Genomic DNA, 18,757 nt, shown 5'->3' with positions numbered 1-18,757 from the left:
CTGTGCCAGTGTGTACTGAAGATCACTTCACTGCAGTTGATAGCTTCATCAGTGTAGAAAACAATCTAAAACCAGCATAAAATCCAGTAATGTGCCAAAAATTATTTCACATCTGAACACTGTCAATTATATTAGGATATTTAGCAAATGCAAAAGTATAAACTTACTTAACTCTGTTGTCCTGAATGTTTCTTTATGTCCACCTTCTCCGTCATGTCTGCAGTTTCATTTCAGCTTTTTCAGTGCACAAGAAGCCAAAACTAAAATGAAGTCCATTTTTACTTAGCTCTCTCCATTTTTCCCCCCATTAATTTCTAAAGCAATATAAAACTCCTCTTCCAGTTTGAAAACAAAGCTTAGACTGTAACTATCTCATACCAAACTTCTCAGAAAACTCAAACATGAACCAGAATAGTCAAAAAAGACCAGATGCAGCTCATATTGGCATGTCCATTGATAACTTGATTTGTTTCAATACTACTCTTGATGAGTTGCTTTTATATAAAAATGGAAAGATAATTGTCTCAGAAGTCCAAGAAGCTCAAGAAGTATTCCAAGTGCTTTTCAATTTCCATTTTTTAAGACCCTGTCAGACTGAAATATAAAATCCAATTGTGCTACTTTCAATACGTGTTTGTGTTTCTTTATCCTATATCCTATATATGATTATCCAGGTGTAACTTATGCCCATTTTATATGGTGCTTCTTAGGTTGATTGACTGCACCTAGTGGAGCCCAAGCTGGTCTAAGTTATGAGTGAGAAATGCTAAAGCACATAAAACTTAGCACTAAGTTATATGAAAGTGTTGGAACACCCTGCTAGTGCTCCCTTCTTACTTTCAAGTGAGCTTGACCTTTTCACTGTGATGCAAAACGCTCTCAGCAAAGTTGAAGAAAGATTCCCATATATACCATGTCGACAGGGTATTTAAATCACCTGAATCTACTATCCCCATACTCTTGGTTCTGCATTTGGAATTAGATTTCAACAGAAATATTTTGACAAAACACTGTGTTCTTTTTATTTTGCCAGGGATTAGCAGATTTGTGCTAAATCCCTGGAACTGCAGATTTGTCCCAATCACAGCACTGTGGAGACTGTGCCAGTTCCCATTAGGAAATAATTTGCAAGTTCGAAACATTTTGAAGCAATATTCTGAATGCAATTCAGTTTCTGATTAGGACACTTCAGTGTAGATGTCTAAATCTACAGTGATCTAGGTGTCTAAACTGCTGTTATAGTCAGTAGAGCCTAGGGTTTGAATGATTTTATTCAAAATCAGCAAATGTTCAGCTCATTTGCCCTCATACTTGGTATCTAGTGTCATTCGAGGTGCCCTGGTTATCTTGTCTGGCCTCCAGCTTTCTTTCACCTGGTATACTCAACTTTTCCTGTCCAGAAAGTCCCATCTGTCCTGCTCTTTCCGCCAGCTCCATGTGGATGCCGTGCTATCCTGGAGCACTTCAGATGGCACCAGATACCAACATGCTGGCAACTGCATCAAGGCCTATCAGCACCTACATGGCTCAGGGAAGGCCCATGTTTGAGTCCTTATTTCTAATTCAGACCAGAGAATTAACCTTGTTCCTCCCACAAATTACAAGTGGGGAGTTTCTCTGCCACAGTGCACCTGGTTACTGTGGAGCTTAGCACATCTTTCATGCTGAGCCTTTTAATTTTGAATAATCAGTCTTTGCAGAAGGAGCGTGAGCTAAGTCTTCTGTAACTGCTGAGCTATAAAATTCTCAGTTTCTCTCTGATCTATTGAATGTTCAGCTAATTCCAAGCCTGTGCCAGTTGACAGCCTGGTAATCTCTAAAGGCTGATAATCATTTCCTATGGAAATGAAAGACAGAGTCAAATCAGTTGCCTGAATCAGACAAAGCAGGTACATTAAGCTCAGAGTACTGTGTTCAGGAGGCACTTCTATAGCTCTGTGCTTCTGTTTTATTCTGCTTCCTCCTGTATTTTCTCTAGTCCAACAAAATATGAAGAAAGAGCTGTTTGTATCCTCATGTAGAATGGATACAGCTTTGTGAAATCTCAAAAAGGTTTTATGGGAATCATTTCAGATGAAACATAATCCTAATAGGCACCCTGGTCTGTATTTCCTTATTAGCTTTTGTTTAATGCTGTTAGAATTTGACTGTCTGAAATGTGTGTGACACCCATTGCTTCTTGCCTAAGGTTGTTTTGCATTATAATTTGTATCAGTTGCCAGAGGATACTTACTCAGGAAGAAGAGAAAAGAACTAACTGAAACAAGAAACAAAGCAGCAATAACAATCCAGTCTCACTACAGGGGATATAAGGAGAGGAAGGTCTTCAAAAGCAAGAGGTAGTGTTACTTTCTCTTATGTCACTCAAATGTGTCCCTTTCCAGTAATTACAATACTGAATAACAACATTATAAGATAAGAGGGAAGCAAATTAGGATTATTCTAGATATGTATGCAGAAGTAATGTGAAGGTTTTTAATGGCAGTAGCCAATTTTCTCATCTTTTCAAGCCCAAGGAATAAAAGCATATTTAGGAGAAAGGTCAACAATACTGTACCTACCTGTAATGTTAATGTAATCTATAGATGAATATAGCTCATAATAATGGGAATTAGCTCATAATAAAAAATGTTCAGATAAAAGTGAGATAGATATCTGCAAGGAACTGTTCTCATTGTAAGTCACTGTTCGAGATAAGCAAAGGTGATGACAGAGGAAACACAGAATACTTTTAGGATTGTATGTATTTATATATTCTTGAGACGCTAAAAGGTTTATGCCTTATGTTTTTTGTTAACATTTAAATTAATTCCTTACTGTTTTATCAGCTCTCACACAACCTAGATTGTCTTCCTGGAAGTTTTCTGTGAAATTTAACAGGGTTGTCCCTTTGAACTTAAGAGATGATTATGTTGATGATAATAATATAATCTCTTTTCACTTTAAGAGATAATAATAATAATAACAATAATAATAATAATAACAACAACAACATAAATTGCTATCTTTAATTCCAGCTATATGCACTAAATCTTTCCCATGTTGCAATATATCAAATTGCTAGTTAGTACACAAAGACCACCAAAGGTAGTTGGAAAGTTGTCTCTATTCTTTATCTCCTTCAGCTGTAATTTTTGTCCAAAACTCTGTTCCATTCAGGGAATCACTTAGGAAGCAAGAAACTGAAAATGCTGTGACCATTAGCAAGAAGGAAAATGATGAAGAACTTCAAGATCCTGAAGAGGAGAGTGCCCTCCCTAGAACAGAAGAAGAAGCAGCAGCTGCCATAGCAGAGGAGGAATTATCTGCTGTGGAATTCCTTGAAGCACAACTGCAGCCAGCTCAAAATGATATACTGGAAGAAGTGGCAAGCGAGGAGACTCAAGATGATGCTGATGCTGTCACAGACAGCTCTGGGTACAGAGACATGGGGAATGTCGAGAAGCGACAGCAAACATCTGCTGAAGGAGAGGCAGCATCTATGAAACAGAACCTGGCAGTAGAAGAGGTTAGTGAAGGTGAAGAACAGGACTCTTTGGAAGAGTTACCCAGCAAATCTTCTGTCAGAACCTCAGCTGAACCTAGACCCCAGCAAGAGCAAGATAATCAAGACACAGGCAGTGTAGACTGGCAAAATCAAGAATCTCCTGTGGTCCAGCACAGAAATGACAGGGATGTGGAAAGAAACCACTTAAACCGTGAAGCAGTGATGCCTACAGGAAGTAAAGGAATCACAAGAAAAGAGTCAATAAGAAGAGGCTCATGGAAGCAAGCTGAGGCAGAAAAACAAGGTTCAGAAGACAAAGAGAAGGCAGCAGTGGTAATTCAGAGCAATTACCGGGGTTACAGAAGGAGGGGACAACTCAGAAAAGAAGGGAAACTACCGTGCAAAAGTCAAGAGAAAACAATAAAGGAGCCAAAAGAAGCAATACGTGTTCAAAATAACAATCCCCAAACAACAAAAGGTAGGGAAAGCACCAGTACAGAGGCTGAAGACTCTAAGACACTGAAGGGAGACTCAGAGAAAGAGGCTTGTGATTTGGCAGCCTTTTCACGACAGGTAAGAAGCTTGTCAGAAATGTATGTGGAGCATAATATCCTGAGCAGTGACAGAATGGCCAAGTTATTTTATTGACTTCTATGGCACCAGGGTTTTGCTAACTAACTTTGTCTCTAAGACAAAGATTTTGTAATGTATGTTCTATAAAAATGAGTATTTTGATTTGCAAGAGAAAATAGGCTTTTCAGGAAGGAGGAAAAGTCAAAGAGTAATGGCAAAAATAATGTTAATCTGATTTAAGTTAAATGCAGAAGCTTTGCCTTTCAAATGTTTGTTTACCCATCAAGGCCCCTAATTCATTACACTTGTGAACTGTAGATGAAACTAAAGTTGCTGTGCCAGTATCAGAGACTTGCACATGTGCAGGGAAGTATGCCTACAGCTGTAGAAGCAATCTTGCATCAGCAAGGCTCCATCTGCCCATGTGTGTGAACCAATAAGAAGTAGCTGTAGGACTGGACTGCAGTGTTGAGTTTCCTGTGTGTCTTTTTTTCTCCCATCTTCATTTTTTTCAAGACATGGGGAGGTAAATGTGGTAGGTGTGTGCACTGCAATCACTGAAGCAATACCTTTTAAATTAATTCTCTAGTCCACTATTTTACCTTTGATTACCTTGGAACGTATATACTTATTTCTATAATAATGTAAAAATATGTTTTTCAGATATCAAAATTATCTGAAGATTACTTAGCATTGCAGCAAAAACTGAATGAAATGATATTGTCCCATCAGCTGAGACCCGTGATGATGTCCAAAGATAAGCAAGCTAATGGCCGGCTTTCTTCTCATGTTTGCCAGTCAGGTAATGTTTAACTTTACTGTTGTCAGATTTTTCATTTTTAAACAGGACCGACAAGAAACTACTCCTGGTCATGTCAGAGAATGAGTAGATGAGCTAATTCCAGCTGCTCATGTTACTCTGCCTGTATATTTTTGTACTGAGCTCCATATCAGTACATGTCTGGAACACAGTTTCCAAAGAAACACCCAAACATGATTGGGATTTATGTATTTACCATTTTTCTTGGTATTTTGTTTCAGTGCTGCTTAGGATTGCTGAATGAATCTTTGTGAGACCTAGACACACAATCTTTAGGAATACTTTTATTTGGTAAAAATTCTATATTGGCTTTTGTTAACTCGGGTGTCACTCAACTGTGTGTGTTATTGGTACAATAAGGGACTATGCTTTTAAAACAAAACTTTTTAAAGTAATACGTCAAACAATTTACTAAAGTTTATGACATATATTCTAAGTAAATTTTTAGCTATCCACTGATGCAACTGAAATGATTCAAAACTTGTAACTCCTACTCATATTGGTAGGTATGTCCTTAAAATTGCATGTAAAGTCTTATTGATATTCAGCATCCATTTAATTCATGTACTTAAGAGGGTGTGATCTCTAGAAATGCACTCTGGAGTTATTTATATTCCATTTAACATAGGCAGTGAAGTTTCCCAAAATGCAAACATGCTTGGAGCAGCTTGGGTGGCAGGGGGGAAGAGTACTGGGACAATAAAGAGGACATGGGATTCTGAGCCTGCAGATCATTAAGACCTGTGCTCCACCAAAAAGATCCCAAAGAACTGATTGAGCTGCTCAGACATCTTCTGGTTGAATAGAGGTAACAGGGAGCTTTCTCAGCTCATGTCCTGGGCTGCAGATGTGGAGGAAGATGAGGGCAGATGTGGCAGATAACTGGCTGTGTCTCCATTTATGTGGCAGGGCTTGTGTGAGCTCATTGCACTGCCTCTGGGGAAGAGCTGGGATAAGATCTAGGACTGTCTCTCACTGCCCAGAGCTAGTTGTGCTATTTTCATTATAACATTGTGGATTCAGTTGTCATGTGTGATGGAACTTCTTTCTGTTCCCATGACTACATTGAAAAGATCTTAAAAGTACTTCAATCCTGCTTTGGAGTCCTCTCAAATGGGCAAGCTGCTAAAACAAGGATTTGGTGTTTACACTTCTAAGTGTAAACTGGATGCTGGTAGGTAATCTATGTAGTTCAGCCTGTTTCCAAAACCAAAGTCTGCAAGAGAAAAGAAATGGGAAATGGGAAACTAAGTGCTATGACCTTTCATTAAAGACAGAGCAAGGTTTTTGATTGTCAAATTGAGAAATTGAGTTCAAATCACAAATTGTGTTCTCTACTAAATACTGCAGATTTTTTTATGAGATAAACGTGAAAAATTAAAAATTTATATTTTGGAAAATACCTCTTGGTTTTCCAACAGAAGTTAGAGAAAAGAGGTAGAAAGAGCAAAAGGGAATATACAAGTCCCCATTTTATCAGTTAAAGATCTCATCACTTGCACGAGTGAACCAGGTGAAAATGTACCAGTGTGTTCCTGCCATGTGCAAAATGCAGTGAAGTCTACCCTTCACACTGCTATTAAGTAGCTTTACAGCAGACAAAAGCTTGCCAGAGTTTGTCGGCTGTGCATCCAACCCTGCCTAAAGGGGTGACCAGTCAGCCACTTCCCTTTATCTCTGAAAATGTTGCACTCCTGCAGTGTCACAGTGCAGAAGTTTTCCAGTGGTAAAGTGTGCTAACCTGTCCACTGAAAAACCTTTCTTGGTGTGGAATGTGAACTTTCTTTTTCTACATTTGGACGTAATTCACATGACAGGAAAACTGTTTCTTTTCCAGCTATGACCAATGCACAAAATAGCGAAGACAATACACTGCAGTAATTCAACAGTTTGCCTTTTTGGAAACTGGCTTTATCACAAAGCTGCATTGGCTTAAGCAGATGTTTATTATAGCAAACATGATCTAACTAGATGCAGAGAATATTTAAGTAACAATATGCCTGTGTTCAGTTCATTTAAGTTCTACTGTCTAAAACACAGGAGTTACCAACATTCTAGATACTGTATTTTCTTCCTCTATACAATATAGTAAAATGTCTACAAAACCCCCAAAGATTTGAGATAAGGTCCTGCAGATGGTCATGCTAAAGTGAAGCAGGTAGATGAGGTGATCCACTGCCTTATTGACAGGGAGGAACTTTCCCATCTACCTGCCTACATTATGTGTTATAGTAGGATTTATGCACGCTCATTTACAGAAGGATAGTGCTTTTACTGCAGCTTTCCCTCTATGGCTGCTTTTCTTATCCTACTCTTATGAAGGCAGGGACTGTTGAGCTTTAGGTATTCTTTAAATCATGTGGTATTTACCTATTTGTAATTACATTGGTCATTTACATTTATTTACACTTTTTCATCAGCTTCACTAGTTTTATATGTTGTTTTACAGCTATAGCACATGAATTTTGTTTTATAGCTACATAGGAGAGTTTGGCTGCTTTTGTCTGTGGGTAGGTGGCCATTGTTCAATCATACAATGTACTACTTCCTCTGATAAAATATTTTATTACATTTGCTACCCACAGAAGGGGAGGAACTGAGGGACAGCTGATGGCATACTGTGACAAATGTTCAGATATTTGAAATGTTTTTCTTGTTTGTTTGTTTTTAATAAAAATGCAAAGCTTGCAGTTCAAAGAACATTTGAGTAAAAGGTTAATTTAATCTTAAATCCACAAGGTTAAGTTGTTCCTAAATGAGTTTCTTCATATTTATAAAATGCATAAAGCAAGCTGCACAAGGTTCCTGGAATAAACAAAGTTCCCTGTGGCTAGAATCTCTAAGTAGGTTATATTTGCTTCTTACATGCTTTCAACCAAATGTAATGTCTGCACCCCAGAACTGCACCCTTGGACTGCTAGTGAGCCTTGGGATGCTGTGCATGAGACCAGATGCACAAATGGCTGCTGTCAAGTTTTTGGAGATCAAAGCCTGAAGTGAGGGGAATTTGATCATTATGGGAGGATTTTTAAAAAATTTTTTTACTAGATGATTCATAGTGCTTATCCCTCTACTCGTTAAATGACAGTTCAAGTACAAAATCCCAGGAAGACAATTTTCTATATTTAGAATGAAATTTATGTAGTATAAGGAACCCCGATGCAGCTGAGGACATTTTCAACTAAATGAGGCAATGAGACAAGCAGGGTTTTCATCCAGGATTCCTCCTGCTGTAGCCTGTCAAAGCACTGTTTACGGGAATTTAATGGGCAGGCTTTGGAAGGAAAAGGGAGCCTGTGTAGCACTGGGTGAGCAGAGCAGGATTCACCAGGCAGACTTTCTGCTTTGCAAGTGAATAGTCAGCCAGGGAGCACTGAAGCGTGGGACTGGAGAAAAAAAAGGTAGGCAAGTGCTACTGGCTGGTGGTTTTTGGCTACAGGAGCGGTCCTTTGGGCACCCCACAGCCAGGATGTAGATCTATGTTGGGAATTGCTCAGATCCGTGGCAGAGCATAAGATCTGGGAGGTTGTGGAAGTGGAATACAGCCATTTTCCTTAAAAGCAGTAATCCCAGGTCACCAGAAATGAGAGATGCTGGGCACCAGAGTCCAGGGAAGGGCAACAAAACTGCTGAAGGGTCTGGAGCACAAGTCCAATGAGGAGCAGCTGAGGGAGCTGGGGGAGTTTAGTCTGAAGAAAAGAAGGCTCAGGAGAGACCTTACCACTCTACAACTGCCTGACAGGAGGTGCAGCCAGGTGGGAGTTGGCCTCTTCTCCCAGGCAGTCAGTGACAGAACAAGAGGATATGGCCTCAGGCTGCACCAGGGGAGGTTCAGGCTGGACATCAATGGGAATTTCTTCACCTAAAGGGTAGTTACACATTGGGATGGATTTCCCAGGCACGTGGTGGAGTCACTATCCTTGGAGGTGTTTAAGAAACAGCTGGACATGGCACTTCATGCCATGGCCTACCTGGCAAGGTGGTCAAGTCTGGACCTGATGGTCTTTTCCAATGTTTATTAATCTGTGATTCTGTATTAGTGTCAGCCAGAGATTGAAACTGCTTCCCTCATTGGGGCTGTGAGACTTAGGTGTGAGAGATCAAACACTGTCAGCCTCTACTGTACACAATCTGAAAGTTCTTGGTCTCTTGAAGTTTCTACTTCTGGATCTGTGCCAGAGTAATCTCTCTGTTTTTTTCCAAATTGCTAAGAATTTGCAGCCATCAGCCATAATTTCCAAATCTGGCTGTGTTAAACATCACATGAATTAGAAATACCTAAAAGTTATTGACCAGGATGTTGAAGAGCTGTACTTTTCTCAGTGCAAATTCCAAACTTGAGTTACATCCTCATGCTGTGTACAGTTAGAACAGTAAAAAGGTATGCACATAAATGTTGTAAGCAGTAATACCTGTTAGCTCCTCATTATCAAGTCCTGGAATTCCAGTTGCTGTATTTCCATTTTTACTGACTTTCAACTCCCTCTACAAAACCTATACAATTACTGCTTTTCCTCTTGTTTTCCTTCCTGCATAATTCTGAGCCTGGCTTTCTACTTCTGTCTCCATAAGATGTGGAACAGCTCTAAATCAAGCATGTAATATTTCACTTAAAAGACCCGAAAATGGCTTTGTCTGTTTCTCCAGGTGGCTTAATAGAGACCTTTGGTCCCTTAGATATTTATCACAGCTGTAACCACACTATTTCTCCAGTGTTCAGTATAAAATCTGTTAATTTACATTAACCTCCATGGATGTTGATTCCTTGAGATTGCTGTCTCCCAAGCTTATCATTGTATGTCAGAACGTACAGACAGTTCAACCTAAAGGGCTGTTGATACTGACTCATCTTTATTCAAACATTTCTTGCTCACCCTTCGACGTTTCAAGCACATTGCAGCTCTCCTCAGTTCCTGTAGTTTTTGGTGGTGTTCAGGATACACATACCTTACTGTGTAATTTGGAGGCAAAACTCAGAAGTGCATTTGCAGCCGTATATTCGGTTTTAAAAAGGAATTATGGAGGTCCAAGCTTAGAAGGCTGCCTGCCCCAACATGGTATTTCTTTCCCCTGAATTCTTTGGCATAGTTTACACAGGTGTACAACACAAGAGCTGAGATGGAACGCATTTTGTTTTTACTGAAACCTTTATCATTGTCAAAATGGTATTTCTTGAATGTGTAAAGCAGTCTTCTTTGCAGAGCACACACACAAGAAGTATACAAGTAATTTCATTTGGAATAATTGTAATCTAGAATACAATAATGCTTTTTCTGTTTGACATTGATGAATTAAATAATGTAACAGCATACACAGTGATGAATTCCTAGGGGACAGTAAAAAAATCTTCAGGCATAAAGAAAGCCTTTTCATTGGAATTTTTCTAGAACCCCCAAATTGGGGAAGCCAAATTGGCTTCATTTATTTTTTCAGATTTTCATGCTGACAAAATTTTTGAATGTTCTACAGACAGGGCTTAAGGTATTTCTATTCAACAGTACTGAATTTTAAGGTAGTGTTTCCACTTCGGACTCCTGTTGTGTTTAAAAATAAAATAGGGAAGATATGCCTCTTCTCTCAAACAAATGGAAAGTCAGATAACTCCAGGTGGTCCATTTGAAATGCAGCAAGGTAGCAACAGTCCACATTAAGAGCCTAGTCAAGCCTGCTGTACCTACTGAAGTCTATGAATCTCACTTATATTTAATACAGGTTACTGAAATGAATTTATTGCATCTTAAATTCATTGTTTAACACGAATTATCTGTAACCTGGTTTAGAAAAAAAACATTGTTCTCTTAGGTACAAAATGTTAAAAAGATTCTTGTTCATTCATTACAGAAGAAGCAGTCTACATTTCAGATAAGAAACTAAAACAGTAAATGTAATCATTATCCAAATACAATTTAAATTAACATTATTCATTCTGCCTCCTCTGTATACCCATGACCTTTACAAGCCTTTATTTATCACACATAACAAAAAACTTAAACAGCTAATTTTGCAGGAGTCAACACTGATGTATTACTGATTGTTTTTCATTTTAAATTATTGTGCTACCTGCTTAATTAAAAAGATTTCTGCTGTACATAGGAGAGTTTTTATTTTTATCACTTAAAAGGCTTTCTGATGGTCATAGGGGAACAAAATGGTGTTAGTCACTTCACGTGGAAGTGGATTATATCAGCAAAACAAACTTTAGTAATTCACTGAGATCTAGATCCCCATTCCAACCTCACAGTGTATTCATTTATGAATAAGGAGATGTTTGGTTTTTTTCTCATGGACTGTCCTTAGTATATCTGTGATGAGACAAGGGCAAGATCAAACCTCACTGGATAATGCAAGGTACCTTAGACACTCGGATCACTGTGCTGTGGCTTCATTCACCACCTTGTATGTGTCTCTATAACCCATCTCTGCCATTGGTGCTCTGCTGCTGTGCAACCCCCTTCTCCTTCATCATCAAGGAATTGCTGTCACTGTTAACTTTTCCTATAGCTGAAGGGAAGGAGACCAGGCTCACCAGGCTGTACATTTGTGATTTCTTGTCTCTCCAGGGCCAGTTCTGTGGTCTTCCTAGGCATTAGGAACCCTACACTCAGTGTTGTCTCTGTGACAAACGACCTATGAACCCAAGCAGCCCTGTATCTTAGCACTATCAGAATTGCATACAGATTTTCAACAAGCAAATAACCAAGATATTTTTCTAGTTCTCTATGTGCCAGCCAAGGTAATCTGAAAGTCAGAATCTAATTCTGAATTGGGAGACTGCCAGGGGACAGTAGTTCCATTTTGTGTTAAAATCTTTACTTCATTTCTATTGGAGTGAAGACATTTTTCACACATGTGCAGAAAGGTTTTGTAGAAATAAAGACCAGAATTTGAGTACTCTAATATAGACTACATTGGATGTGATGGGCATGGTCATGCTGTGTTCCCAGTGGCACATGATTTGGCTTGAAATGAAAAGCCTCAGCAGGACACCTGGAGGAAAATCTTCACTGTGATAAGGTAGAGGGCAACCTCTGAAACAGAGGTCTAATGCTAGTTTCCTCATTCAGCAGCTTAAAGATTGACTTGAGTCTGAAAAAAAAATCACCCGTCACACAGGTCCCTGTTATGAGGCAATGGCCTCCCAGTAGCCATTACCCTTCAGAGCCCTTTTCTGAATGTGGAACATCAGCCCCTTTAGAAGGAGAGGCCTGTGCCAGGCAGACCTCCAGGCTGTTCCAGCCTGGCATTCATTATGTGACATTTGTCCCTATGGGCAGTCAGGACTCAAGTGGATAACCCCATTCTCTGCTGATGAAAATGTCCAAACCAGTTGCTTACTTGAATTACTGCAAGCAGTAAAAGTGGCTATGTGGATTTTTTTCTCTCTTTAGCAAAATTCTCCCCTGTTTTTTTCCAAAGGCCTCCAGTTCTGTGAAGAATTAAGCAGTGCTGTCCTCTGCTTTTTTACAGCTGTGGCCAAAGTAGAAGACTCTCGCCCAATGCAGAGACCCCCCAGAAGGCCACGGAAGCCCAAGACATTAAATAATCCAGAAGACTCCACCTACTACACTCTAATACATGTGAGTTTAAGAAGTTTTCTGGGCTAAAACTGTCAGATAATGCTCACCTAAACTATCTTTCTAATTGCCCAATTCCCATTATTCTTTTCTAATGCAGCATAAATCCTGTGTCCTGCTGAAAGGAGGCAGGCCACAAACTCCACATTTCAAACAAGACTTGAAATAGAAATACAGCATTACCCAGACTGGGGAGTTATGTCAGACCATGTTTACTTCTGTACCTAAGCATACATATTTTCATTAAGTACATAAGGATAAGTACATTTTTATTTTCAATACCCAAATCAAGTGCCCTCTCTCCATAGTTTCTTTGTAAGTCACAGGAGAGAACCAGGGGAGGCACAGGTTTGTTTGGAGCTATTTTGAGCATCTAAATTAGTGCTTGATCTTGCAGAGAGAGCAAATATTAAAATAAGTTGTATTAGTATGCACACTGTAACTTCCTTTACAAATGTGTCAGATTGTGATTATGAAGGCATTGGCAAATACCAACAGCTCAGGAGACTAATGGATTTGAGTGTCGCTATATATAGCCTTTGGTCCAAGTTCAGATACCGAGTGCTGCTTTCCCCTCTTGACTTCAGTGCCCTTAAATATAGGAAAAAAGGCAAGAAAGTAAGCAGAGAGAGTGAAAATGTAAAAGCAGCTCAGAAAGCTCTTCCAACAAAAAAAAGCAATTAAACTGATTTGCTCGAGGTGCCTGTATCTTAGTGACCTATTTTAACAGCCGGTGAGATCCCAGCTAATAAACTAACCGTAGCAATTGCTTCTCCTTTCAACAGAAGGTGTCACCAGGGCCTGTAGGGATGGTTGTGTCTGGCATACCAAAAAAAGACAAATACAGATATGCTTTATTCTGGAGCTTTGAAATAACACAGCTTTGGAACAGTGATATTCTGAAAAGAAATTTAATTCTTAAGAATAAATTTTCTTGTAAGGATAAAATTCGTTTTGTGAAAGCAAGATTGGTGAGATAAAGTACTGAAATGAAAGGCATGACACAGAATCTGTATTCAGAAATTTCTGAGACGGGTAATTCTGAAGTAAATGCCTATTTAGGAAATTAAGACTATAGGATCAGGAACATAGTATTTTCTGAGAGCTGATTTGTTACATGGCCAGCTCCATACCAGAAAACCAGCCACAGCATCCATGCAAACAAAAACTGCAGTAGTGCCAGGAGATTTTTAATCAATTTTTTAGCAGCAGCTTTTCAAGATATTAATCAGTATTACCTTCAATGAGTTGTATTTTCAAGAAGGTGTGGAAAAGAGAAACCTGTCTTCCTGACATGAAGTTCCCTGGTCAGGGAAAGGTTCAACATAAATATCTATACACTGAGGCTTAGAAAGGAGACCTACTAGTTGTTAAATTCTGAGACTTTGGGTAAGTCATTAAGGTCCAACTTTAGATGGTAGTCAGCTTTAGAGGGCAGTCAGCTTTCCCAGCTATTACAGATTTTCTACTTTATTAAAAATCTCTGTGACCTTCAGGCATTCACAGATTATTATCAATCCCAGATCATCTGAAAGTGAAGAAACACAATATGAGTGCATCTTTAAAAAAAAATTCTCTATCTTTTGCAAAATCAGGTATTTCTCTCACATCATGTTACAGACATTAATTAGACACCTCACATTCTCACACATCTCCTTGCATATCAGATGACCTGAAGGGGTATACAGGTATAAATGAAGGCTGACAATAGCCCATTGTTCATATAAGGCATGAGAATTTTATTTTGGAGTATATTTTTTTTTAAATCAGCCTATCATTTTGAAATTATATGTCATGTTCATTTTCCTGCATACTGAAGCCCATCAGGATTTCTGATTCTCAGTGACTTTACAGTCCCAAGTTCTAATACATTTTCACTCATCTGCAAGAAACACAATTACGACCACAGTCCACACTAAAAAATACTGCCTTTGAAGTATGATGTGTTAGGTGCTGAAACATAGCATTGTTTTGGCTGTAGGGATGGAACTCTATTAGAGATAAGAAATTATTCACATTCCCTACGAATCTTCTCTGCTCTGCATTTTTAGAAATCTTATATATCCTAAAGGTTCTTTTGTCACGTATTATACTGTTTTTAAATGGGGCCTTTGTCCATTTTATTCTACTAAACCTGTGTGAAGACTATGCTGGCATTAATGAGAATAGAATTATGCCTCTTCCCACTGCATTGCTTCTATTCATGGAAATACTCATGGCATCACAGTAAATTTGCCTCAGTGAGATAGTGTTGTCAACATCATTAAAACAGTTACAGCTATTTCAAAGTTTTAGATCTCCTTTTTATGTTCTGATCATCAATACTTTGGCCTTTTTTTCAAAGTATGGCAAGGAATTTGGGAGCAACAATGCTGATCTCATTCTCAGTCTCAAAGGTTCTTAAAAGAGTTTTTTCTGGGATATTTGCTTATTTTCTATCATTTCTTTTACTGAAAAATATCTCCTGCCTAACACTGATGAATTTTACGTTTGCATAAGCTTTCCTTTTAGCATTTTTAATTACTTTTTATTTTCCTAGAAATCAATACAAGATGAAAAACGGAAACCAAGAAAAGAAAGGTAATTTTTCATTATCTCACTATTGTCACTCCAGTACTCTAGAATAGTCTTTAGCTGTACTTCAACCAGGAGAATAAAGCATTTAAAAAAATAATGGTAATTTGGTAATTCACAGGGGGACATATATACAAAGTTAAAATGCAATTTTCATTGACTAAAATCCATTCTAGAATTCAGCCATTCAGTTTTCCTAAAACATAGTCCTTTACCATGGTAACACAGGCAGTTATAATAAGATAAGGTCCACATCAAAGATAGTTCTGACACAGAAAATAATTGAAGGCACTTAAAATTCTAGTCAAAGCAAATGGGCAACCAGTTCTTTTTTGTCGGCAAAAATACAAAGACTGTCAAAATTTTCTCCTAAAAATATATGAATGTCTAGAAATAGATAATAAAAAATTAAAACAATATCTATGAATAACAGCTAAAGAAGAGTAGCCCTTGAAATTTGAACCAGAAGTGTTTTCTTCCCGGTGTAACTAACCTATTTTGATGGATCTCTGCTGAAAAGAAGGAAGCAATAGATGTATTCTGTCCTTCTGTATCTTAGATCCTTATGTGTACTGCAGGTCTGGTTCACAGCTCCTGACGTACATCACAGCTTTATTTTATTTGTGTTTCTGTACTGAGGCTTTTCTGCTGCCCTCTCAGTGGCACTGCTGTGGCATCATGTGTGTGATGGCAGCCTGCTCATAGCTGCCAGATTAATGGGCTCTCTGCACGGTCCTCGGCTGAGGAATACAAACTCTGTGGCTAAAATATGTATCTTAGAGGATGTTGCATGACATTACATCTATAGAAAATGTGCTCGCAGCATTGAGCTTCATTGAACCACAATTTAAATTGCACTTGATTATGCCACAGCTTAAAGGATTGACCTAACGTCCATGTCCCCCATGTTTGGTCTCTTTCAGCTTTTTCTCTCATGTCATTTGGATCCTAAAAAAAATTTCCCACCTATTGACTCCAGTCTAGGAGGAAAAAATAACTAACACACCAAAATCTAGTGTTTTCCCTCATTGGCCTCAGTTAGGTTTCACTCATCTTAAATCAAGTTAACCAGCTTCCTGACTGCATCTTCTTTCATGTGCTGACTCTGTATGTCTCACATAGCAAGTGAAATCAATTAATTACTTCTGGTTTCTAACAATGTGAGAATTGAATTCTGAACTTCTCTATTCAGATTCTTTTTTAGGATATTATTTATTTCCTTAGCCATACTAAAATGAATGTCGGGATTGATTTTTTCTGTATGTACAGTACCCTGAACAGCATTCACCTAACAAAACAAGAGATGTCTACATTATTGATACTCATACCTGAACTAGTTGCTTTAGACTCTCTTCTTGTACTCAGAGAAAAAAATAATCATCTTTAGGAAAATTATTAATCTCTTGCTCAAAGAGATATCTAAAATAAACCCGATGAATTATACCATAAAAATGCCTCTCCACGTCTAATGGCAAACCCAAGCAATTTCAGTAATCTGTGTCTCCTTTATGAATATATAAAAGTATTTAGCATTTCAAAATTCTCAGTATCTACATTTTACAGCAGTCATATTTCAGAGACTGATTTTTTGTGCCTATATATATTTCTGCTTAGATCCTCAACGCATAAACAGAACTAGTAATGATATTTGGCTGCCTTGGATTTGTATGTTGAAAATAATACGGAAAAGTTAAACTGTTAACTTAGTGTTCTTATTTATTGACAGTCTGAGCAAAGTACTAGATATAGATATCTACTACCAAGAAATTTCATCTACTGACTCCAGCTCCAAGGACAGCAGTACTACCACAAGAAGGAAGAGGTACCCAATTGAGCGCAGGACTTCCATTTTACGAGCTACTGAGCGGTAATTCATACAAAATAGTAATAGGAAAAAAAATAAATATTATCCTTGTTGACATAATCAAAATATTAATCAAAAGAAAATAAATGCGTTTTCAAATTACACATAAATCTATTGTTTTAGACATGAAATTTTGCCAATTATCTTGCAAAACATAGAGCTAACATTTCCCATCTCAAAATGGGAATATTCCCTATGCAAGAGGGATAAATGCCAGTGTGATTGGTGTTCAGCCTACCTGCCAGTTTTTGGTATCCCAAGGGCCAGATGGACAGACATTCTGCATCTCTGATCTAAAATGAAATTAAACTGAAGCAGAACCAAAAAACTATATTTCTCATTAGTTAGGTTTTAAATAGAGTGGACATATGCCAGACTTTCTACATGTTTTCTGCAGGTAAGACTCCAGCTTAACTGCCTCCTTCTCCTGTTGTCCTGTAGCAGCACAGGTATCTGTAGCCTGCATGCACCTCACCAAGGTGGAGAGCCAGGAGAAAAACCCCAAAGGGAGGATTCTCTTTTCACATAGACTTCATAGAGGGTGACCACTGCCAGGCTAAGGAAATTCATATTCTCACTCTTTCCACTGCACTCACACACACTGCCCATTCAAACACACATCTATATATCTTAATATAAATGTATCTTCTTGCATGTTCCTAAATGTAAGAAAAATTTGGAAAACTATCCAAGTCAAAATCTTAAGGGAAACACTAAGCTGGGATGAGCGGTGAATTTGAAAATGTTTCTGTAGTAATAGAGGAAATGTTTTTAGAATATTTAGTATGTAGAATGTTTTGTGTGCCTTATGTAATTCATATCCAGCCTTTTTTTTAATGTAGGATCTAAATTAGGTTCAGGAAAGTGAAGCCGTGTAATTAAAAGTAATAATATCAGGGAATTACCATATAGTTTACAACCATTAGAAAATGTTGCATTTCTAAAGTGGTTAATTATACCAAATCTGTAACCCTGGGGTCTGGTTTAGGTGAGCGAAAATTTTGCTACTGAGTTTACCAAAAGGAATTTCTTACCCCTTACTGTTTGCTGCTCTATTGCAGCCTAAATAGCCATAGTGAAACAAAATATGTATAACTTCCAAATTTACAGTTACCTCAGAGGGCAGATGAATGCAATTAATAAATATTTCTGCACTTCCGTATCTCTTGAATAGAGTCGACAGGATATAAAGACTGTACAGTCATTTCAATCTACAGAAGTGAAGTCTTGAGTACTTTTGAAATTTTTATTTATTTATTTATTATTTAGCAGTTTACCTTTGACATTGGTATAGGACCAGTGGTGGGGGCACCTTAAGTGTAAAGCACTACACATTTTTGTAATTATTTCAGAGTAATTTACTTTTTAAATAACTGTATTTTATTTTTAATATTGCTCCATGGTAACAGCTGATGCCACATCATTATTCCAGCCTGTCAGAGGTGGCATCCAAAATGCATCTTGCCATCTGAAAAAAAATGAGGTGGACACTTATAGTGAACTCCACGGGCAGGTTAAATAGAGAGCAAACAAATTTATGCCAACTGAAAATCTGGTGCAGTAACCATCAGGCAAATGCTACTGCAAAGCTCCCCCATGCTCACAAGGTTTTTATGTCCTTTCATTATGTCCCCTTCATAGAAGAACATGTTGTTCTTCTGTGTTCATCTGCTTCTAGCATATAATGTGTTTGTTCCGAGGTGCCTGTTTTGTGCAGCACAGGAAGAGGCCTAGCAAAGTCAGCTGGCTTTTTTTCTTTCTCCTTTTGTTTTTCCCCCACAAGGGTGGAGGTTAAGCAGTCGATTAGGAGTGTTTGCCAAGGTAAATGTTTTGACTTTAATTTCTAAAACACTTCTGTGCTTAAT

At 38.1% G+C, this 18,757-nt stretch overlaps 1 protein-coding gene across 5 annotated transcripts in view; it reads left to right on the top strand.

The window, feature by feature from the left end:
• The window catches only part of MYO3A (myosin IIIA), a 154,143-nt gene that overhangs the window by 133,935 nt on the left and 1,451 nt on the right, over window positions 1–18,757 (top strand). For 3 of the 5 annotated variants that reach the window (XM_088160348.1, XM_088160335.1, XM_088160338.1), the window contains 6 exons: window positions 2,216–2,339; window positions 3,160–4,060; window positions 4,724–4,862; window positions 12,348–12,457; window positions 14,994–15,034; window positions 16,755–16,895. In XM_088160348.1, coding sequence (XP_088016474.1) covers window positions 2,216–2,339; window positions 3,160–4,060; window positions 4,724–4,862; window positions 12,348–12,457; window positions 14,994–15,034; window positions 16,755–16,895 — 1,456 coding nt within the window. The remainder of the gene's footprint in view (window positions 1–2,215; window positions 2,340–3,159; window positions 4,061–4,723; window positions 4,863–12,347; window positions 12,458–14,993; window positions 15,035–16,754; window positions 16,896–18,757) is intronic. The other 2 variants (XM_088160342.1, XM_088160359.1) reach the window with 2 other exon arrangements.

The sequence above is a fragment of the Sturnus vulgaris genome, chromosome 1 (genome assembly GCF_052056855.1).
Source record: "Sturnus vulgaris isolate bStuVul1 chromosome 1, bStuVul1.hap1, whole genome shotgun sequence".
NCBI lineage: Eukaryota > Metazoa > Chordata > Aves > Passeriformes > Sturnidae > Sturnus > Sturnus vulgaris.
This window is presented reverse-complemented; position numbering and strand designations above follow the sequence as displayed.